General features: G+C 43.1%; 1 protein-coding gene across 2 annotated transcripts; it reads left to right on the top strand.

Annotated features, from left to right (window-relative positions):
* The first annotated feature begins 334 nt into the window (after positions 1–334).
* Positions 335–18,331, top strand: LOC106608078 (acylphosphatase-2). Of its 2 annotated transcripts, XM_014205778.3 has the most exons (4): positions 335–442; positions 873–889; positions 1,237–1,346; positions 17,718–18,331. In XM_014205778.3, exons 1-4 carry the CDS (start codon positions 376–378, stop codon positions 17,830–17,832), a joined length of 309 nt encoding a protein of 102 aa, XP_014061253.1. In that variant the 5' UTR covers positions 335–375; the 3' UTR covers positions 17,833–18,331. The 2 variants fall into 2 exon arrangements, 1 of the variants encoding a protein (XP_014061253.1); XR_001329376.3 differs by lacking the exons at positions 335–442; positions 873–889; positions 1,237–1,346 and adding an exon at positions 13,345–13,523 and having other exon boundaries at positions 17,718–17,805.
* The last annotated feature ends 5,512 nt before the right edge of the window (positions 18,332–23,843 follow it).

Raw genomic sequence — 23,843 nt, 5'->3', positions numbered from 1 at the left:
TCTGCACTGTATTTTACAGGTTAAGTAGGTTATGTTTGTTTGTATGTCATTTCAGACCCGGGGGGATCTATCAAATCAACTTGTTTCCATCAGATAATGCCAGTCATTTGCTGAACCTTCACCTAAATGTTATTTTTCATCCTCACTAATACAGACAATTGACTGTGTTTTGCTTGGGTGCTTTTTTTCCAATGGCTGGCATTTACCATGGTTATCCAAGATATGAGTGTTTTAGGAAATATGCCTAAAAACAGCAATAGAGTTGTGGGCCAAATGAGACAGGATGGTTTGTCTGCCATCTAGTGGACAAAGTGGCTCAAGCTTTTCTGTTGCCAGTTCCTCCTGACATTATTCTGGACAACTGTTAAATTCACCATGTCCAATGACGCAGCTGGTGCAAAATTGTGTTCCGTAGATTTTGAGATATTTGGTCATGTCCAAGGTTGGTGTCTTCAAGTTGCTTGTAATTATTAATTGCACAGTATTCCCGTCGTGAGTGACCATACTGTTAAATGATCTGCGTTTCTTAATTTAGGTTCTTGCAAGTGTCCATTGCTCTGTGTATTTTTAAGCGTAGTGCACTTCACTAAATAAGCAAAGTAACACTTGCTTGTTAAGAGTCTCTGATTTACACTTGCCTTCAATGACACATAGCCTACATGTTCTAACAACCTAAGAGCTTGCTGCTGCATTATTACACCCACATTTTGTTTACAATCCTGCAGTTAGTTATTTGTTTACACCCACAGAATTCTTAGTACAGTCAATATGGAACCTATCATCATAAGTGAAGACTCAGTCAACTGTTTAAGCTAATAAGTGATATAGCCTATTATATTTGTCAGTAATCACGTTTTCTCTGTTTCTTGTAGGGGTCTGTTTCAGAATGGTACGTTTCTCCTACAAGACCCTATAACTGAATTTCAGTCAAATGAAAAGAATAACAATTCTACTCTGCTAAATTAAGTGCCCACCCCTCGCACTTTCATAGAGGAGATGCCAACTTGTTTATTCCATGTGTAACTCTGTGTTGTTGTTTCTGTCGCACTGCTTTGCTTTATCTTGGCAAGGTCGCAGTTGTAAATGAGAACTTGTTCTCAACTAGCTTACCTGGTTAAATAAAGGTGAAATAAAAATAATAATAAAAAAAATCAACAGTATAGTGCCTAGTGATATCACTCATGACTGTATGAATCGTGTTCATTGCTGTCTCTCTCTCTCTCATCTTCTCTACAGTACACAGAAAAGGAGGGTCTGAGATTGGGTCTGTGTGGCTGGGTGAAGAACACCAACAAGGGCACTGTGGTCGGCCAGGTACAGGGGCCTGCAGACATGATCTGTGAGATGTAAGTCCTACACCCCTATCTACTGCATTGAAAAAACACTCCATGCTAACCAAGGCTCTGAACACAGTAAAAGCTCCACAGAGTGAAAGAAGAAAATGTAAGGCAGTAGGAACAACAGTCTTATTTTGCATTGAAATATGGACTTTGAAAATGTTCTAACCATTTTCAACCCTTTCTAAAAGTGAACAGAATGCCGTGCCAATCATCCCCTCCCATCGCTGATCTGTCTTAAAGGCTCTGTGTTTTATATACACTGACTATACAAAACATTAAGAACACTTGCTCTTTCCATGACATACACTGACCAGGTGAATCCAGGTGAAAGCTATGATCGCTTATTGATGTCACTTGTTAAATCCACTTCAATCAGTGTAGATGAAGGGGAGGAGACAGGTTAAAGAAGGATTTTTAAGGCTCGAGACAATTGAGACATGGATTGTGTATGTGTGCCATTCAGAGGGTGAATGGGCAAGAAAAAAGTTTTAAGTGCCTTTGAACGGGGTATGGTAGTAGGTGCCAGGCGCACCGGTTTGTGTCAAGAACTGCACCGCTGCTGGGTTTTCCACGGTCAACAGTTTCCTGTGTGTATCAAGAATAGTTCACCACCCAAAGGACATCCAGCCAACTTGATACAACTTGTCACATGCGATGACGCTGGAGAGACGAAGCAGGTATGGGAAGTAAAACATTTAATAAAGATGGGCATGTAACGAGACAAAAAGACAAAAACAATACAGCAGCGGGGAACAGAACTGGGGAACTGACAAATATAGGGGAGGAAATGAACAGGGGATAAGTGAGTCCAGGTGAGTCCACTAACGCTAATGCGCGTGACGAGTGAAGGCAGGTGTGCGTGATGGATGGCAGGAGTGTGTGACGAAGGCCAACCTGGCAACCTCAAGCGCCAAGGGGAGGAAAGAGCGGAAGCAGACGTGACACAACTGTGGTAAGCATCGGAGACAACATGGGCCAGCATCCCTGTGGAACGCAACTCAATATTAGGAGAGTTTCTAATGTTTGGTATACTCAGTATATATTTCCACACTATGAGGTTGGAATAATACTGTGAAATTGAGAAAATTATGATAATGCCATTTTGGCGTAAGAGCTATTTGAAAAGAATACCTGAAATTTCAGCCTGTTTTGGTAAAAAAAAAAAATTCTACAATTTATTTATATAGCTCTTCTTACATCAGCTGATATCTCAAAGTGCTGTACAGAAACCCAGCCTAAAACCCCAAACAGCAAGCAATGCAGGTGTAGAAGCACGGTGGCTAGGAAAAACTCCCTAGAAAGGCCAAAACCTAGGAAGAAACCTAGAGAGGAACCAGGCTATGAGGGGTGGCCAGTCCTCTTCTGGCTGTGCCGGGTGGAGATTATAACAGAACATGGCCAAGATGTTCAAATGTTCATAAATGACCAGAATGGTCAAATAATAATAATCATAGTAGTTGTCGAGGGTGCAACAAGTCAGCAACTCAAGAGTAAGTGTCAGTTGGCTTTTTCATAGCCGATCTTTGAGAGTATCTCTACCGCTCCTGCTGTCTCTAGAGAGTTGAAAACAGCAGGTCTGGGACAGGTAGCACGTCCAGTGAACAGGTCAGGGTTCCAGCAGGTCTGGGACAGCAGGTCTGGGACAGGTAGCACATCCGGTGAACAGGTCAGGGTTCCAGCAGCACGGCCAGGTGGACTGGGGACAGCAAGGAGTCATCATGCCAGGTAGTCCTGAGGCATGGTCCTAGGGCTCAGGTCCTCCGAGAGAGAGAAAGAAATAAAGAAAGAGAGAAAGAGAGAATTAGAGAGAGCATATTTAAATTCACACAGGACACCGGAAAAGACAAGAGAAATACTCCAGATGTAACAGACTGACCCTAGCCCCCCGACACATAAACTACTGCAGCATAAATACTGGAGGCTGAGACAGGAGGGGTCAGGAGACACTGTGGCCCCATCCGATGAAACCCCCGGACAGGGCCAAACAGGCAGGATATAACCCCACCTACTTTGCCAAAGCACAGCCCCCACACCACTGGAGGGATATTTCCAACCACCAACTTACCATCCTGAGACAAGGCCGAGTATAGCCCACAGAGATCTCCGCCACGGCACAACCCAAGGGGGGGCGCCAACCCAGACAGGAAGACCACGTCAGTGACTCAACCCACTCAAGTGCCGCACCGGGTAGCCGGAAAGTAGAGCATTGCAGTAGTCCAACCTAGAAGTAACAAAAGCATGGATTAATTTTTCTGCATCATTTTTGGACAGAACGTTTCTGATTTTTGCAATGTTACGTAGATGGAAAAAAGCTGTCCTTGAAACAGTCTTGATATGTTCTTCAAAAGAGAGATCAGGGTCCAGAGTAACGCCGAGGTCCTTCACAGTGTTATTTGAGACGACTGTACAACCATCCAGATGAATTGTCAGATTCAACAGAAGATCTCTTTGTTTCTTGGGACCTAGAACAAGCATCTCTGTTTTGTCCGAGTTTAAAAGTATAAAGTTTGCAGCCATCCACTTCCTTATGTCTGAAACACAGGCTTCTAGCGAGGGCAATTTTGCGGGCTTCACCATGTTTCATTGAAATGTACAGCTGTGTGTCATCCGCATAGCAGTGAAATTTAACATTATGTTTTCGAATGACATCCCCAAGAGGTAAAATATATAGTGAAAACTATAGTGGTCCTAAAACGGAACCTTGAGGAACACCGAAATTTACAGTTGATTTGTCAGAGGACAAACCATTCACAGAGACAAACTGATATCTTTCTGACAGATAAGATCTAAACCAGGCCAGAACTTGTCCATGTAGACCAATTTGGGTTTCCAATCTCTCCAAAAGAATGTGGTGATCGATGGTATCAAAAGCAGCACTAAGATCTAGGAGCACGAGGACAGATGCAGAGCCTCGGTCTGACGTCATTAAAAGGTCATTTACCACCTTCACAAGTGCAGTCTCAGTGCTATGATGGGGTCTAAAACCAGACTGAAGCATTTCGTATACATTGTTTGTCTTCAGGAAGGAAGTGAGTTGCTGCGCAACAGCTTTTTCAATTTTTTTGAGAGGAATGGAAGATTCGATATAGGCCGATAGTTTTTTATAATTTCTGGGTCAGGATTTGGCTTTTTCAAGAGAGGCTTTATTACTGTCACTTTTAGTGACTTTGGTACACATCCGGTGGATAGAGAGCCGTTTATTATGTTCAACATAGGAGGGCCAAGCACAGGAAGCAGCTCTTTCAGTAGTTTAGTTGGAATAGGGTTCAGTATGCAGCTTGAAGGTTTAGAGGCCATGATTATTTTCATCATTGTGTCAAGAGATATAGTACTAAAACACTTTAGTGTCTCCCTTGATCCTAGGTCCTGGCAGAGTTGTGCAGACTCAGGACAACGGAGCTTTGGAGGAATACGCAGATTTAAAGAGGAGTCCGTAATTTGCTTTCTAATGATCATGATCTTTTCCTCAAAGAAGTTCATGATTTCATTACTGCTGAAGTGAAAGCCATCCTCTCTTGGGGAATGCTGCTTTTTAGTTAGCTTTGCGACAGTATCAAAAATAAATTTCGGATTGTTCTTATTTTCCTCAATTAAGTTGGAAAAATAGGATGATCGAGCAGCAGTGAGGGCTCTTCGACACTGCACGGTACTGTCTTTCCAAGCTAGTCGGAAGACTTCCAGTTTGGTGTGGCGCCATTTCCGTTCCAATTTTCTGGAAGCTTGCTTCAGAGCTTGTGTATTTTCTGTATACCAGGGAGCTAGTTTCTTATGACAAATGTTTTTAGTTTTTAGGGGTGCAACCGCATCTAGGGTATTGCGCAAGGTTAAATTGAGTTCCTCAGTTAGGTGGTTAACTGATTTTTGTCCTCTGACGTCCTTGGGCAGGCAGAGGGATTCTGGAAGGGCATCAAGGAATCTTTTGGTTGTCTGAGAATTTATAGCACGACTTTTAATGCTCCTTGTTTGGGGTCTGAGCAGATTATTTGTTGCGATTGCAAATGTAATAAAATGGTGGTCCGATAGTCCTGGATTATGAGGAAAAACATTAAGATCCACAACATTTATTCCATGGGACAAAAGTAGGTCCAGAGTATGACTGTGGCAGTGAATAGGTCCAGAGACATTTTACATTTACATTTTAGTCATTTAGCAGACACTCTTATCCAGAGCGACTTACACTAGTGAATGCATACATTTCATACAATTTCATACATTTCTTTTTTTTTTTTTTTTTGTACTGGCCCCCCGTGGGAATCAAACCCACAACCCTGGCGTTGCAAACACCATGCTCTACCAACTGAGCTACAGGGAAGGCTATGTTGGACAAAACCCACTGAGTCGATGATGGCTCCGAAAGCCTTTTGGAGTGTGTCTGTGGACTTTTCCATGTGAATATTAAAGTCACAAAAAATTAGAATATTATCTGCGATGACTACAAGGTCCGATAGGAATTCAGGGAACTCAGTGAGGAACGCTGCATATGGCCCAGGAGGCCTGTAAACAGTAGTTATAAAAAGTGATTGAGTAGGCTGCATAGATTTCATGACTAGAAGCTCAAAAGATGAAAACGTCGTTGTTTGTTTTTGTAAATTGAAATTTGCTATCGTAAATGTTAGCAACACTTCCGCCATTGCGGGATGCACGGGGGATATGGTCACTTGTGTAACCAGGGGGTGAGGCCTCATTTAACACAGTAAATTCATCAGGCTTAAGCCATGTTTCAGTCAGGCCAATCACATCAAGATTATGATTAGTGATTAGTTCATTGATTATAACTGCCTTGGAAGTGAGGGATCTAACATTAAGTAGCCCTATTTTGAGATGTGAGGTATCTCAATCTCTTTCAATAATGGCAGGGATGGAGGAGGTCTTTATTCTAGTGAGATTGCTAAGGCGAACACCGCCATCTTTAATTTTGCCCAACCTAGGTCGAGGCACAGACACGGTCTCAATGGGGATAGCTGAGCTGACTACACTGACTGTGCTAGTGGCAGACTCCACTAAGCTGGCAGGCTGGCTAACAGCCTGCTGCCTGGCCTGCACCCTATTTCATTGTGGAGCTAGAGGAGTTAGAGCCCTGTCTATGTTCATAGATAAGATGAGAGCACCCCTCCAGCTAGGATGGAGGGGAGCACCCCTCCAGGCCAGGCTTGGGCCTGTTTGTGGGTGAGTCCCAGAAAGAGGGCCAATTATCTACAAATTCTATCTTTTGGGAGGGGCAGAAAACCGTTTTCAACCAGCGATTGAGTTGTGAGACTCTGTTGTAGAGCTCATCACTCCCCCTAACTGGGAGGGGGGCAGAGACAATTAATTGATGCTGACACATCTTTCTAGCTGATTTACACGCTGAAGCTATGTTGTGCTTGGTGACCTCTGACTGTTTCATCCTAACATCGTTGGTGCCGACGTTTTGGTGGGATGGAGTTGTAGCCTGTCTGGCGACATCACCAGGCGGTATAAGTTAATATACCAATAATAAAGACAGTTTCAAACCTCTGCCAATAACAGATAGGGATCTGTAACCTGAAAACTCCCATTAGGCTCATCCAATTAGGCCCCTAACTCAGACCACTCCCAGACAGTCCTAGCAAAATTGTTGCTTGAGAAATTGCTATTTGCTAAGACCATTTTGACCATTTTAATTGAACAAAATAACAGTAAGGTACTTAATTGTTATCCAGAAATAATTTGATATTGAGATAAAAACGGCTGCATTGGGCCTTTAATAAGGGCTTAACTTGGGCAGGAGCTCACTTGAGCTTTTCTACTGCTTGAGCTCCTATTTCACTTATAGAATATTAGCTCAAAAGTATTGTGTAGCTCCTGCACCTAAATGTAAACAGTACCAGCACCCAAAATGAATACCGGCACGTATTTCAGTCCAAGTCAAGCACTGCCTTTAATGTTTTTCTGTTATTATACCAGCAGGTGGCACTATTACCCTATATAGACCAGTTCCAGCATTCCATAGTCGTGTTATAGCGGAAGCTAAACTCAATAGAATTTAGACTTTTTGGAGTCACACTTCACTCAGTGATTGTTTTTACAATCCTCACAATCCTCGAGTCTGTCTTGCCCCATAGATATGATTGGCTTTATTTTCCTCTGTTCTGGTGGGCAGGGCAATCACAGACCACTGCCTGCACATTCTGTAATGATGAGATACCGTTTTGGCATAGCCTTCCACTAGAACGTCCTGATACATTCAGTTTCTCTGGGAGAGAAATATCACACTATTCAAACTGCATTTTCCTTCCAAGTTAAGTGCTATTATCCAGACCTATTATTTTGACTGATCTTTGTGTGTTGGTGTGATATGAGCTGTTAATTGTTGTTGTTGTTGGTGTTGGCTCACACGTAAGGTGATTACTATGGCTAATGTGTTTCTTATTGTCAGAGTTTGTCACAAATGTTCCCTTTGAGAGTCCGTTTGGGGAGGTGATGGAAACCTGCGACTGTCTGCTCTATTTCTCTTTTTCTACATTTTCTTCCTTCTCCTCTCTCAACACTGCTCTTTCGTTCTCTTGCTCTCTCTCGTTATCGCTCTCTCTTGCTCTCTCGCTCTTTCTCTCATCGATTGGCCAGGGAGTGAGTTTCTTGGTAGAGATAATCTCACCGACAGGACTGGGGTCCGGGGGTTGGTCTCTCATCCAGATGTGAATCTGATGTCATCGGGGTGGAGGCAGGTCACAGAGATGACCTCATAATCTCAAGTGTGTTCCACAGAGAGCTATGAGAAGCTGCTCCACACACCCACCCAGCCGCACACCCTCTCTAATGCTTACTGTATCTCATCACTACGCCCAGAAATTCTTGTGACTAAACACACACACATACACACACACGTTGTTGATATACTGTAGGAGACAAAGTTTTCACAGATCAAAATGATTTTAGTTTTTAGTTAACTTCCGTCTTTCAAGACCTCTGTCAATGTGAGCCAAAACCGAGCTTTACATCTTTTCTCTTTAATTGGTGTAGAGCACGCTCTTTGGAAATGCCAAGCCTTCACAGATCACACCTCCCCTTTCATGAGGGATACACATTGCTGTGTGCGTGCGTGCAGGTGTTTGTGTGTTGTTTTCTTTTACGACAAGTACATGAGTGTAACAGCTGATCCTGTTTCTCCACAGACAGTTGAAGCAGAAAAAAACAGAACAGTGTCTTTGGGACTCAGCAGGGGTCATCTCTTCCTGAGCTCAGCTCTGTTGAGTGTTCTGGGATCAGTGACAATGCAAACGAAACCCAAGTGCCTACTCACAAGGTCCAGCTGTGCATGCTGCTATGGTAACAGTGTCATTCCTGGGCCATAAAACCTCTATTTAAAGAGCCCTAAAGGAATTATCCCCAATTTACGCTGTCTGGTGAGGAGAGAGAGAGTGGTTTGGCCAGTATCAGTCAGCTTTTGTGTTCCCTAATATGACATGATTTCCTTCCTAATTGTTATTTTAGGCCACAGAATTCTGGGTGGATGGATGAACTCGCCCTACTATTGTGCCCAGATCATATCTGCATGGCTGCTGCATCCATCCCTATTGAGATAATTCAATCAGCCATACAGCTACGATGTATTCTACTCAGATCATCAACAAGATTATTTCTTTAACAAGGTTGACAAATAATCATGTCTGAAGCTATTGGACAGTATGCAGCTGAGCTCTTGCCTTGAAATAGAGTGTTTTTGATTTTCTCTGAAGCTATACCCAGTATCCCCGGCGACAGGTAGCCTGGCGGTTGAGAGTGTTGGGCCGGTAACCAAATTGTCGCTGGGTCGAATCGCTGAGCTGACTAGGTGAAAAATCTTTCTGTGCTCCTCCTGTAAATCGCTCTGGATAAGAGCATTTGCAAAATGACTGAAATGTACCCACCCACGTACCTGCATTTGGCCTTTTTTCCCTCATTTTCCACTGCTCTTTCCCTATCCTACTCTGTTCTGTGTTTGGATCATATTGCTTATTGGTATGTCAAAAATAACTTATATGTATAGAACAGCAAAGCCACCACTGAAATCAAGCTAGAAGTAGGCTGTATCAGACAGGGAGTGGCATATTGTTTTTATGTGTCACACACAGGGTTCTCTCATCCTTAAAATCAATGAAAGTCATCACAGAAAGCACATGTGTTCCTGGGTGTGTTTTGTAGACTGCGAGAAAGTGGATGGTGTTTTCGCGCTCTGTATCAGTTGTACCATGTATGCAGCACTGTGGGACTGACCTGCTGCCTGCTATAACTAATATAGCTCTTCTCTCTCCTGAGTCGTGTGACCCAAATCAGAACAACTTCTGTGTAGGAAGAGACCTACAAACCACCACTAGGAGGGAGGGAGGGATGATTGTTCAAGAGAGGGAGGGAGAGTGACAGAGGGAGAGGAAATTAGAGAAAGCGAAAGGGAGAAACTGAAAGATGGATTAAGGGAGAGAGAGGGAGGGAGATTGAGTTCATCTATACGAGATGATGAGAGATGGGGATAGAATGAGAACAAGAGAGGGAGAAGCAGAGGGTGATGAGGGAGGATGATAAAGTAGTTAGATGGAGGAACAGGGCAGTGGAGGGGTGTGGCTGTAGGTGCCACTGTTTTCCCCAAGGTCTCTGTCCATGGCGGCTGAGATCGCTGGTCAGCGAGTGGCACGGCGGGGACACAGATGGTCTGGATTCTGGCTCATTTAATCCCTCTTAGCCCTGTTTTGATGGAGCCCCAACTAAAGCCTTAGTCCTCTCTAAAGCTCTCTATAGGAATGCCACTACGCCCCCTATTCACTGCAGCTATGTGTAATGCACTGCATGCAGCTGTTGGGCTGATGACTGTTTGGGGACAGGGGTTTTCAGCCTGTTATGAAGCTCAGACTGGCCCAGATGTTTCATTTTGACCTCCTCCTGCTCCAATGGTAAGATTTCCTCTGGAAGGGTTTTGGATAAAGCTGCTGTTTAGGATGCTTTATCTCTTAGTGAACAAACATCCATCAGTCAGTAAGGAATCGATGTTGGCACAATTCTAGAACTGACACTGCTCATCTCATACCCTCTTCACATTCATCACTCAGAGAACACACACTTCCCTTAGAAAACACACACACCCTACCATACCTAAGCTCTCGCATGAGGAATTCCTCTGTATATGAATTCAGAAGTTACAGAGGGGCGATATTGTGCTTGTATGAACAGTACATATGAGGTCAGTATATCCCCTCCTGCTAGAGCTCCCTCCCCCTGCGCTCTCCTCCCATAAGCTCAGGGACTTTCAAGCGTTCATACTGGGAGCATGTTGACATCAGGGATGTGGCTGTGTTCAGAGTATCAGCCACTCCCACAGATGGCTAACTCTCACTTACATCAAATGTACATTCCATAATATTTCCTGCTGCTTATTGCTCTTTTTAAATCCTGAAATGTAAAGTATTTTACCAATTGGAAGACTAGGCTACAATTGAAGGGTACAGTTCGAATCAGCCATCCCACATTATAATCCATACATATTAACATAACATAGTTTGTTTTATTTTACTGTGTCACCCTGGATCTTTTAAGCAGGAAATGTTCTAGCTGGCCTGGCACTGTTAGTTTTTAATCGCTTTGGTACTGTTTTGAATCTCTTTGGTACTCTTCACAAGTATGTGGTACATTTTCACAAAATTCCACCCTGGTCACACTTGTAAAGCATCCATTCTTCTCATTACATTTCACAATACACATATATTTTGACTCAATGGTTGTGTGGTGAGAGATATTTACAATCAAAATGAATAAACAATGACCGGTTTTGAGTGAAACATTGGTTTAATCACCAAACTACAACATGACATCTTTTCAATTTAGTAATTTTAATTACCAGTTAATCCAATAGCAAACAATTCAATATGTGTTTCAAATCAGCCTTAAAAGTACTATGCTACAGTACTGTAAATTACAGTAGATTACAGTTCACATTAAGCAATACACTTACAGTGCCATCGGAAAGTATTCAGACCCTTTGACTTTTTCCACATTTTGTTAGGTTACAGTCTTATTCTAAGATTATATCATTTTCCCGCCTCATCAATCTACACACAATACCCCATAATGACAAAGCAAAAACAATTTTTTAGAAATGTTTGCTAATTTATAAAAACTACGAAACTGAAATATCCTAATTTACATAAGTACTCAGACCCTTTATGCAGTACTTTGTTGAAGCACCTTTGGCAGAGATTGCAATCGAATCTTCTTGGGTATGACGCTACAAGTTTGGCACACCTGTATTTGGGGAGTTTCTCCAATTCTTCTCTGTAGATCCTCTCAAGCTATTTCAGGTTGGATGGGGAGCTTTGCTGCACAGCTATTTTCAGGTCTCTCCAGAGATGTTCGATCGGGTTCAAGTCCGGGCTCTGGCTGTGCCACTCAAGGACATTCAGAGACTTGTCCCGGAGCCACTTGTGTGTTGTCTTGGCTGGGTGCTTAGGGTTGTTGTAAACCTTCACCCCAGTCTGAGTTCCTGAGTGCTCTGGAGCAGGTTTTCATCAAGGAGCTCTCGGTACTTTGCTCTGTTCATCTTTGCCTCGATCCTGACTAGTCTCCCAGTCCCTGCCACCACCATGCTTCACCATAGGGATGATGCCAGGTTCCCTCCAGACATGATGCTTGGTATTCAGGCCAAAGAGTTCAATGTTGGTTTCATCAGACCAGAGAATCTTGTTTCTCATGGTCTGAGAGTCTTTTGGTGCCTTTTGGCATTCTCCAAGTGGGCTGTCATGTGCCTTTTACTGAGGAGTGGCTTCTGTCTGGCCCCTCTACCATAAAGGCCTGATTGGTGGAGTGCTGCAGAGATGGTTATCCTTCTGGAAGGTTCTCCCATCTCCACAGAGGAACTCTGGAGCTCTGTCATAGTGACCATCAGGTTCTTGGTCATCTCCCTGACCAAGGCCCTTCTCCCCCGATTGCTCAGTTTGGCCGGGCGGCCAGCTCTAGTCTTGGTGGTTACAAACTACTTCAATTTAAGAATGATGGAGGCCACTGTGTTTTTGGGGACCTTCAATGCTGCAGAAATCTTTTGGTACCCTTCCCCAGATCCGTGCCTCAACACAATCTCGGAGCTCTATGTCTCGGAGCTCTACGGACAATTCCTTCGACCTCATGGCTTGGTTTTTGCTCTGACATGCACTGTTAACTGTGGGACCTTATATAGACAGGTATCTGCCTTTCTAGATCATGTACAATCAATTAAATGTAACACACATGGACACAAATCAAGTTGTAGAAACATCTCAAGAATGATCAATGGAAACAGGATGCACCTGAGCTCAACTTCGAGTCTTTTAGTAAAGGGTCTGAATACTTACAGTAAAGAAGGTGTTTTTAAAAACCTGTTTTTGCTTTGTCATAATGGTGTGTTGTGTGTAGATTGTTGAGGATTTTTATTCCCTGTAGCTCAGTTGGTAGAGCATGGTGTTTGCAACGCCAGGGTTGTGGGTTCGATTCCCACGGGGGGCCAGCACAGAGAAAAAATAAAGAAACAAAATGTATGAAATGAAATGTATGAAATGTATGCATTCACTACTGTAAGTCGCTCTGGATAAGAGCGTCTGCTAAATGACTAAAATGTAAATGTAAAATGTATTTAATACATTTTAGAATAAGGCTGTAACGTAACAAAATGTGTAAAAAGTCAAGGGGTCTGAATACTTTCCGAAGACACTGTATACCCAGTGAAGGCAAATAACCTTGAATGTAATGTGGATTTTAGCAAACAACAGCTAACAAAAGCTAACACAGTCAAATCAAACTCTGAAATTACAGTTAACTAGCTCCCTTTAAATTCATTTTAGCTATTTTGCATTGACATTCATGTCCACATTAATGATGCTGCATAATTTCACCTGGTCAGAAAAATGGTTAGCTGACATCTGACCACATTAACTATCTTTGCCAGGGGGAGATCGAATTCGCATTTTGCAACATTGCTGCCAATGTCGGATTGGCAAACTGCAAGGTTCATACAAAGCTGTGCTGTTGCAAACTAAATGCTAGCTAGAAGCAAGAGGAAATGATGTGTTTAATAAAAGCATACACTCATAGATATAAAGGGTCTCTAGATTTAACTGCCATTCTGATTCAAAACCAAACTGCCATTCCATTATGGCGATGCAACAGGACGGTAGTTGAACTTGCAAATAGCCTACCAATAAGCATGTTATTTTTCAATTTATTAAGGTAAGCAAACTTTATTATTTAATTTAAATATATAAAACCAAAAGTCATATGGCAAACTATAGCTAGGCTAGATAACAAAGTTGTATTAGAATTTGAGCACCATTTGTAAGGTAAGCTAACTTTGCCCTCTAGCTGCCTAGCAAGACAGGAAAAAGTTAGGCTACTTTAATTAGCCACTTTACAAGATAGCTAACAAATAAACATTTTTTATTATGGAATATGCCAAATAGAGCTAGCTACAGACCCAGCCTGACATTAGCTAATTGTTACTTTTATTTCAGTTGCAACGTAGGTGTACTGTCTAATCAAATGTCCGAAATTAAATTCAACAAATTAAATTTAAATAAAACCTAACATTTAGCACACATTCATTTGCATCAAATCTGTCTTGAGCATTTGGCCATAAATTCTCATCCACATCAAAGTGAACGTTGTTCATGCACCGTGTGAAAAAGCTTTTGTCATGGCGAATCCAAGCTTGACATTGGTCTGCATTGATGTCGTCGTATGCCTCATCCATGGCCAGAAGGAGGGTGGCAAACTCATGGGGATGGCAATTGTATACCTTCCACCTCCAATTCCTCAAGTGGGTTAAGGAAAGGAGACTATGGAGGCAGGTGAAGGGTCACGAATCAGGGATGGGCCCGAAACCATGCTTGAACCACCTCTGCATGGTGGAATCTGACATTGTCGCACACAATGACATCGGTGACCCCTTCACCTTGACAGGTCTGATCAATTTCATTGAGAAACTGTCACGTTCTGACCTTAGTATGAGGTCATTTTTCCATAGTAGATTGGTCAGGGCGTGACAGGGGGGTGTTTTTGTCTATGTATTTTGGGTTTTCTGTTTTCTATGTGGGTTGTCTAGATTGTCGTTCTATGTTGTATTTTATATGTTGTGGCCGGGTATGGTTTCCAATCAGAGGCAGGTGTTTTTCGTTGTCTCTGATTGGAAGCCATACTTAGGCAGCCTGTTTTTCATGGGGTTTTGTGGGTGGTTATTTTCCGTTTCGTTGTTTGTATCGTTGTTTGTACCTGACGGGACTGTTGTTGGTCGCTTTGTTATTTTGCTGTGTTTTCATTAAGTGTTTTCATTAAAAGTAATATGAGCACTTCACACGCCGCATTTTGGTCTCCTTTAGACGACCCTTATTACAGAAACAATGAGGTGTGCAGCTTTGTAGGATCCAAGTAATGGCCTATGTCCTACCACACCATCTTCAGAGATAGCTGCGCACATGGAGATGTTTCCCCACGTTGTCCAGGCACTTGAACGGTCGCCCGTTGGCGGATGAGGCTCATCATTGAGGCTCATCATTTCCACCACTGCCGGTCGGTTCACACACGGCCACATCCATGGGGTCTTGTCAATCCTGAGGGTAGAACAGTGTATACTGTCAATAGATCATACTGTAACATGTTTTGTGAATTTACATGCATTACAATGTCATTTACTGTACATGTAATTAGAAAGCATAGTGCATATCCTGCAGACTTACCTGTTTTCTTGACGAAATGTTCTCATGATCAAATTGACAATTGATCTTCTCAGATTGGGGTGAACTAATCGGGCCTCTGCCATGGTAAGGCCTCTGTTTACCATATGATCAACAACGATGGCCCGGACTTTATTAGATACAACAGTTCCCGCCGTCTGCTTCCCTCTCTCTGATGTCCACCTCTCTGAGGGGCCCCTTGTCCACGAGCCATTTGATTTCTTCCTCTCCCTTGCTGTCTATCCTGCTCCATGTTGAAAGAAAGTGCAAGTGTTTACACACACCCTTCTATATGGTGACCAATTGTGGTTGCCCCTATGTGAAATCAATTAGCAATAACAAGTGGTTATTATCTATGGCTATCATGTATCATACATGTCATTTTATTTTATTTATTTTTATCGAACCTTTATTTAACTAGGCAAGTCAGTTAAGAACAAATTCTTATTTACAATGACGGCCTACCCCGGCCATACCCTAACCCGGGCCAGTGATTAACCATTAAGCGCAATTGGATTAAGTGATGGTCAAATGTATTTAAACAAATGAGAAGAGAATCATATGAAATGTATTGTGAGCATTGCATTGTGAAAAGTATTTCTAGATGAAATGACTAATTAGGTTTGGTGAAAAAGTTACTGTGGGATTTTTTGTGTTTTACTTAGTCAATTGAAAATATGCTTAAAGTTTTGATGATCTGTTTTGAGTTTTGTACTAAGAGTTGTTCAATTTTACCACATACTTGTGAAAATAGTACCAAAGCGATAAAAAAAAAATTGTAACCTTGGCAGAGTATTGGAAGTCCAACTTCATTATAAACCATACACAGCCATTAGCCAGCCAGGCCCAGTTAAGATTGCTCCAGATTGCTCTCCAGGAACAATGCAATGCCTTAGTTTATTCTGCAGCAGAACATTTTTTTTAAACACATTGAATTCCTTCTCATCCATTGGTCTATGTTATCTCATTTCCTCAAGTGTGTGGGAAAAAGGAAATGTCCTTTCCTCTAGAGGCCTGGTCAGTCAGGCAGTCAGGCAGAGTGGATGCAGTGGGTGGTGCTCACTCAGAGACCAGGCCATTATTATCAACCCACCATCACATGGTCAACGTTAGGTCTTGTTATAGCAGCAAATACAGTCATTGCTCTCTCGTCGCTCTCGCTCTGTCTTTCTCTCTCTCTGAAACACACCACATTGTTTTCTTCTCATGTGCTTATTAGATCAGTTCACACAGTCATGTGCTTCTAAATTGGGATAATTCACTTATTAGGGGGTGGACTGGCGGGTAGCTTTGCTTGAGAGGTTCAACCTACGAGTCAAAAACATCAAAGTCCATCTATTACCAGGACAAGAAGAGCAAATGCTTTGAACAAGGAAATAGCCACAGACACATCATATAGTAGATAGACAACCCTCCTTATGCTCATACTCTTTTGGGTTCAATCCTCCATTTTATTTTGCAGAGTGAAGTCAGTGGAGATGAATATTTACCTGATGCAACGGGCGACTTAGAGCTAACCTCTAAGCCCTGTGATTGCTGTCAAATCAGCAGTCTGTGGGCTGTGTGCGACACTAGAGCAGAGCGGAGCAGAGCGGAGCAGAGAATGCAGATGGAGATGTTGCCTCATCCCTCTCTCTCTCCCTCATCTCGCTCTCTGTCATTGAGGCAGCTGTCGGTCAGCCGGCACGCTATGGGCAGCTATTGCGTTGTGTCTCTGTGATCTGACTGAACTCCCGTCGCACCAGACCGTGCTTCAGGATGACCACATGTGGTGCACTGATCCTCTACAATCTCTCCACTAATCTACACAGACTAGGAAATAATGTAGCCCATATTGGCCATGCAGCGACTTGAGTGACAGGGCCTCAGTCTCCAGGGCTTGACCTACATGCTGTAGAGTAAGCTCGCTGCCTGTTGCTCCTCACTGAGGCATGTCTCATGGTCAACTGAGGTTTAGACTTAAGACAGTGCTGAGTTATATAATTCAATTTACTTGATTATGTTTGTGTTGTGCTTTTCCCAAAGTCATTTGTCATAGAGAACACTAGAGATGGTGCCAAGAAAAACTGCCTCCTATGCACTGTACCGAGGCTGGCTGGGGCTTGGACTCAGGCTATAGCTGAATCATTTGTCTTTGCTGACAGAGGTTAGGATCATGTTGCTGAACCATTTTTACCAGTCGGCTGAAACAGAGGTTGAAGTTTTAGTGAATGCCCACAGCTGTTAACAGATGACAAAAATCCCAGTTTTGCAAGGGATAGGAGGGACTATATTATAGTGGATACAGTCGTTCTAGTGTCACCCCCATGGGTTGGCTTTCTTAGAAAGCCTGCATTGCCTGTGTCCATCTGACATGTGACAAGCCTTATTTGGCCTAGGCACTGTTTGCTGAACAGAGGGGTCTCCAGAAAACCTCAGACTCCCTGCTGTCTAGAGCGTGTTCAAACTCTCAAATTTCATTTTAGCAATGGAATGTATGTTCCCAAGCTATAGAGAACATGGTTAGCTGTTGAGATGAGAAACATGTAGTAGCTTATGTTAGAGCAAATAGCCAACACAAGAACAGAGCAGAGTGATCATTCCTTATGGGAAACAGAAGCAGTGTGTTGCCTCAAAAAATGACCATCATTGACATGAGGGTGGTGGATAACAGAACGTCTCTTTCTTTCCCTTCTCTATCTTCCTAATTGCACAGGAAGGTGTGGCTGAGTAAGGAGGGGAGTCCCAGCTGTCGCATCACCCGAGCCTCGTTCTCCAATGAGAGATCCATTGACAAGGTGGAGCTCTTTGGCTTCAAGACACGCTTCTGAGGAACTCCCTTCATCCAACACCATACTAACCACACCCTCTCCAGTGCTTTTCCCACATCAATGTTACCTACTGTCTCTGTGGGTACAGTAGTATCCTTACCCATACCACCTTATGTTTCTACATGTATTGTTTCATTCCCAACCTTTCTGAAAAATACATAAAAAAATGTCAAGATTTTTTGAGATGCCAAAATATATTATGCAGACAGTTTGGAATTGTGTGACAATGTTTTAAGTAGAAGCTCATCCAAAAGTTGTCTTTTTCTCATAAATGCATTCCCCGTCTGAACATTTTGAATGTTACATTCAGGCTGGCAGAGCAGCATATATTGTCAGGCAGCTTTGTGCTTTGCAGATTCTCAATGCTTTTCTTCTAAACATGTAATGCAATAAATAAAACCATTCAAGCTCGATGTTATTGGAATTCAATACAAATGCACTATTAAATAGTTAATACAAGGGACACATTTTTTTTTTTGTCCCTTTAAGATAGCGCCTACCTGGTCTCCTCTGGTCCTGAATAATGTTGTGTAAGGTCACGTGATTGTTTACCTAATCCAATTAAACACAGAGAAATCCAGCCAGTCAGACTGCACCATCACGCTGAGTTGCCAAGACACAACTGGCCAAGTCAGGAGTATTGAATAACCCATTAGAGTTTGTGTGTGTGCGTGTCTGCTAACGTGCATGTGTATCAGTGGAGGTTGCTGAGGGGAGGACAGCTCATAATAATGGCTGGAATGGATTAAATGGAATGGGATCAAATACATGGAAACGTGTTTGATACCACTCCATTCCATTCACTCCATTCCAGCCATTATTATGAGCCGTCCTCCCCTCAGCAACCGCAACTGGTGTGCATGCTTGTGTGTGTGTATGTGCGTGAGTGCGCGTGCGTGAGTGCGCGTGCATGCGTCTGCATGATTTTCGGTTCATCAGTATTTATCTCCATGGCTCTTGCACTTTCTTTCTCTCGCCCAAATCATCTCTCTCTCGACACTATGTTGTTGACTACCAGCTGCCCCTACCCTGACCCCTCTCTACCTTGCCTTGTGCCAACACCATCTTGTCATCACCCAGTCAAGTCTACCTGAGTAACATCCATTCAGGTCTGCTTTTTGCCCAGCATGCAGTATGGTGGTAAATCCCCCATGTGAGCAGGAGCAGGGCAAAATCCTCTTACCTGACAGAGAAACTTGATTTAACCCAAGGGCTTATGATCCAATATTGAGCCCAGAGTCTCCTACTGCTCTGCATGGGAATACAGTCTCAGAGAGAGAGAAGCATACTGTACCTGAGCCTCTCTACACAGCAGGACCCCTCCAGGGATAATGATGCTTGTTATAGATTTAGCGTTATCTAATTATGGTGTAGGGGCAGTGCGTTATCTAATTATGATATATGGGCAGTGCTTTATCTAATTATGATATATGGGCAGTGCTTTATCTAATTATGATATATGGGCAGTGCTTTATCTAATTATGATATGGGCAGTGCTTTATCTAATTATGATATAGGGGCAGTGCTTTATCTAATTATGGTGTAGGGGCAGTGCTTTATCTAATTATGGTGTAGGGGCAGTGCTTTATCTAATTATGATGTATGGGCAGTGCTTTATCTAATTATGATGTATGGGCAGTGCTTTATGTAATTATGATGTATGGGCAGTGCTTTATCTAATTAGGATGTATGGGCAGTGCTTTATCTAATTATGATGTATGGGCAGTGCTTTATCTAATTATGATATAGGGGCAGTGCTTTATCTAATTATGATATAGGGGCAGTGCTTTATCTAATTATGATATATGGGCAGTGCTTTATCTAATTATGATATATGGGCAGTGCTTTATCTAATTATAATATATGGGCAGTGCTTTATCTAATTATGATATATGGGCAGTGCTTTATCTAATTATGGTGTAGGGGCAGTGCTTTATCTAATTATGATATATGGGCAGTGCTTTATCTAATTATGGTGTAGGGGCAGTGCTTTATCTAATTATGGTGTAGGGGCAGTGCTTTATCTAATTATGATATATGGGCAGTGCTTTATCTAATTATGATATATGGGCAGTGCTTTATCTAATTATGATATATGGGCAGTGCTTTATCTAATTATGATATATGGGCAGTGCTTTATCTAATTACGATATATGGGCAGTGCTTTATCTAATTACAATATATGGGCAGTGCTTTATCTAATTATGATATTTGGGCAGTGCTTTATCTAATTATGATATATGGGCAGTGCTTTATCTAATTATGATATATGGGCAGTGCTGTTTAATGTCATAGACAGACAGACAGGTTTAGAAAGTGGGGGCTTCTTGGTCAATGACTAAGTGTTTAAGTGCCCTTTGAAGCCTCATGTGAAGGTTTTTTCCTGGTCTCAGATGATTGGATAAAAGCCTTTAGTCTCCCCCACGCCCCACACCCCACCCTTCAGACAGAATCTCATATAGTAAAGATCAGTGGCACACTTAAAGTGACCAGGTATCCTAAGCAGTCCCATTTCCTCCAGTCCATTAGTACACTTGGGAACGGGGGTGTAATGGCCACTTAACAACAGGATGGGATGGAGAGACTGACCAAGGTAACTTCTTGATACAGCAGTATGATAACCCCACCAGTGCACACACATCACACCCACACAAGTCTCACTCATGCTTCAATGTTCAGTCACAATATGCTCTCCATCCACTCATAACAGTATGTTATACACTGAGTGTCCAAAACATTAGACTTTCCATGACATAGACTGACCAGATGAATCCAGGTGAAAGCTATGATCCCTTATTGATGTCACTTACTACATCCACTTCAGTCATTGTAGATGAAGGGGAGGAGACAAGTTAAATAAGCATTTTTAAGCCTTGAGACAAGTGAGACGGATTGTTTTTGTGTGCCATTCAGAGGGTGAATGGGCAAGACAAAATATTTAAGTGCCTTTCAACGGGGTATGGCAGTTGGTGCTAGGACAGGTCCACCGATTTGTGTCAAGAACTGCACTGCTGCTGGGGTTTTCATGCTCAACAGTTTCATGTGTGTATCAAGAATGGTCCACCACCCAAAGGACATACAGTCAACTTGACACAACTGTGGGAAGCGTTGGAGTCAACATGGGCCAGCATCCCTGTGGAACGTTTGACACCTTGTAGAGTCCATGCCCCGACGATTTCAGGCTGTTCTGATGACAAAAGGCGGTCCAACTCAATATTAGGAAGGTGTTCCTATTGTTTTGTACACTCAGTGTATAACTCCTCAGTCTAAAGAGCTGTCTGTCCATCGTTTTTTACGGTACAGTGTTTGTGCCTGATATATTGCAATGCTCAGTAAATCATTCCTAACTGTGTCCAGTCCAAAACACACCACCTTTATGATATTCTCAGTACCCTCTCTCCCAGTGTGAGTAGGCTGGGTGCGATACGGAGTGTGTTGCCATGCCACCCATTCCCAGGACCTTTCTCACTGGAGCCTCTGCAAGGACAAAGGAGGAGGCCCTGTGATTGGAGGCGGCCAAAAGCAGTGGATTTATGTCCCCATGTGAATAGGACATGCACCACTAGAGAACCACTCATTTAGGCCCCAATCCGCTACAGTTACATAACCTATGCAATCCCCCATTCAACGCGGTCTTCAGCCTTTGTCTGTATGGTGTGGTATTTATCCCAGTCCTGGCGTTTCCATGACAATGAGTCAGCGGTGTGTCATTGATTCACAGGCTGTGGATTGTAACTGTACGTTAATAGCCACCAGTGGTGCTCCCACATGGAAACAGTACAGTGGCAACTCTCCTCTCTGGAAAAAGCTATCCATCACTAATGGGGAGAAAAGGGCACATTGCTGCTTGTGTCGTGGCTACAGTGTAGGAGTACACACTTCCCATCCACACACACACACTAAATAGGACTGTGAACATACCCGCTCTCACATACAGTACATACAAAAACAAAAAAGCCCACACATCCTCCTACTCACATACTATAAAATGTGACAAAACACTATTATATAACAAAAGCTATACAAGGGACAAGGGGACAGTCTGTAGCCCATCAGGTAGGATATCAACTTGTTGCATATGTTTATAGTAACAGCCCTATATCCCCTCACCATGGAGAAACCCTCTGTAGTTCGGTAGTGTCTGACTGTGTGCATTGTTCAGTGTTTGGCTTTCATGCTTATTAGTCTCCCACAGTCTGTGCCATCACTGACACAAAGCCATGCTGCCTGAGGGCCAGTATTTCATTACCAGTCATTCTGTCAAAGGTCCTCACTGAAAGCCCCCCATCTGATTGCATCAACATAGAACCAGCTCCAACATAGAACCAGTAATTATGTTATATTCAGCCAAATATCTTAGTTATATTGTAAGTAAATGTATCGACCATCATCTTGTTTCTATTTTTGAGTAATGCAGTGATATTCCACTATCATGCCATCAAATGCCCGCTGGCTTGAAGCCAAGCGCAGGCGGATGGAGGCAGAGAGAGAAAAGAGGAGAGGAGTGATCAGAGTGGATCAACACCGTGCACCCAGACCACCCACTCTCTTCACTCAGCGCTGCGCCACGTCTGAAATCAGGCGTAGAATATCTGCCCCCTCGACCTCTTCTCTCTGCTCTTCTCTTCTCTCTTCCTCTTCTTTCTCCTCCTCCACTTCACACACAGGCCACTTCCACGGCAACCAACAGAGCCAACTCGCACCAGTGGCCATGGTAACCAAACCATGTGGAAGGGTTTCAGAGAAACTAGAAGTGCTGAGGCCTTTTCCATCCTGTCTCTCTATCTCCTAGCACTCCATACAAAATGGCTTCGCAATCAGCTACTACATAATAAAGGAGCTAGGATCTGATGAATATCTCACAAAGAATTATATTGATCATATTGTTGTGTGGGTAAACTCAATGGCAATGCAGACTCTTAATTGGAAAACTGTGCTAAATCTTTTTAAGCGGTAGAAGAAATCAAATCAAAGCAAATGTTATTTGTCACGTGTCGTAAACAACAGGTGTAGACCTTACCGTGAAATGCTTACTTACCAGCCTTAACCAACAATGCAGTTTTAAGAAAATATTAGCTAAGAAAATATTTACTCATTAAACTAAAGTTAAAAAAAAGTAACACAACAAAAGAACAATAATGAGGCTATATCCAGGGGGAACCGGTACCGAGTCAATATGCGGAGGTACAGGTTAGTCGAGGTAATTGAGGTAACATGTACATGTAGGTAGGGGTAAAGTGACTATGCATAGATAATGAACAGCGAGTAGCAGCAGTGTCAGCAGGGGCGTCAATGCAAATAGTCTGGGTAGCCAGTCTTATGGCTTGTGAGTAGAAGCTGTTAAGGAGCCTTTTGGACCTAGACTTGGCGCTCCGGCACCGCTTGCCATGCGGTAGCAGAGAGAACAGTCTATGACTTGGGTGGCTGGAGTCTTTGAGCCTTCCTCTGACACCGCTTAGTATAAAGGTCCTGTTACCCTCTGTAGTTGCCATACCAGGCGGTGATGCAACCGGTCAGGATGCTGTCGATGGTGCAGCTGTAAAACTTTTTGAGGTCCTGGGGACCCATGCCAAATCTTTTCAGTCTCCTGAGGGTGAATAGGCGTTGTCATGCCCTCTTCATGACTGTGTTGGTGTCTGTGGACCAGGGTAATTCATTAGTAATGTGGACACCAAGGAACTTGAAGCTCTCGACCAGCTCCACTACTGCCCCGTCGATGTGAATGGGGGCGTGTTCAGCCCTCCTTTTCCTGTAGTCCACGATCAGCTCTTTTCTCTTGCTCACGTTGAGGGAGGTTATTGTCCTGGCACCACACGACCAGGTCTCTGACATCCTCCCTATAGGCTGTTGGTGGTCAGGCCTACCACCGTTTTGTCATCAGAAAACGTAATGATGGTGTTGGAGTCGTGCTTGTGTAACAGTATAGCTTCCGTCCCCCTTCTCGCCCCTACCTGGGCTCAAACCAGGGACCCTCTGCACACATCAACAACTGACACCCATGAAGCATCGTT

Source organism: Salmo salar, chromosome 01 (genome assembly GCF_965601325.2).
Source record: "Salmo salar chromosome 01, fSalSal1, whole genome shotgun sequence".
Lineage (NCBI taxonomy): Eukaryota > Metazoa > Chordata > Actinopteri > Salmoniformes > Salmonidae > Salmo > Salmo salar.
Note: the sequence above shows the minus strand (reverse complement) of the source record. Positions and strands in the feature narration are given on the sequence as shown.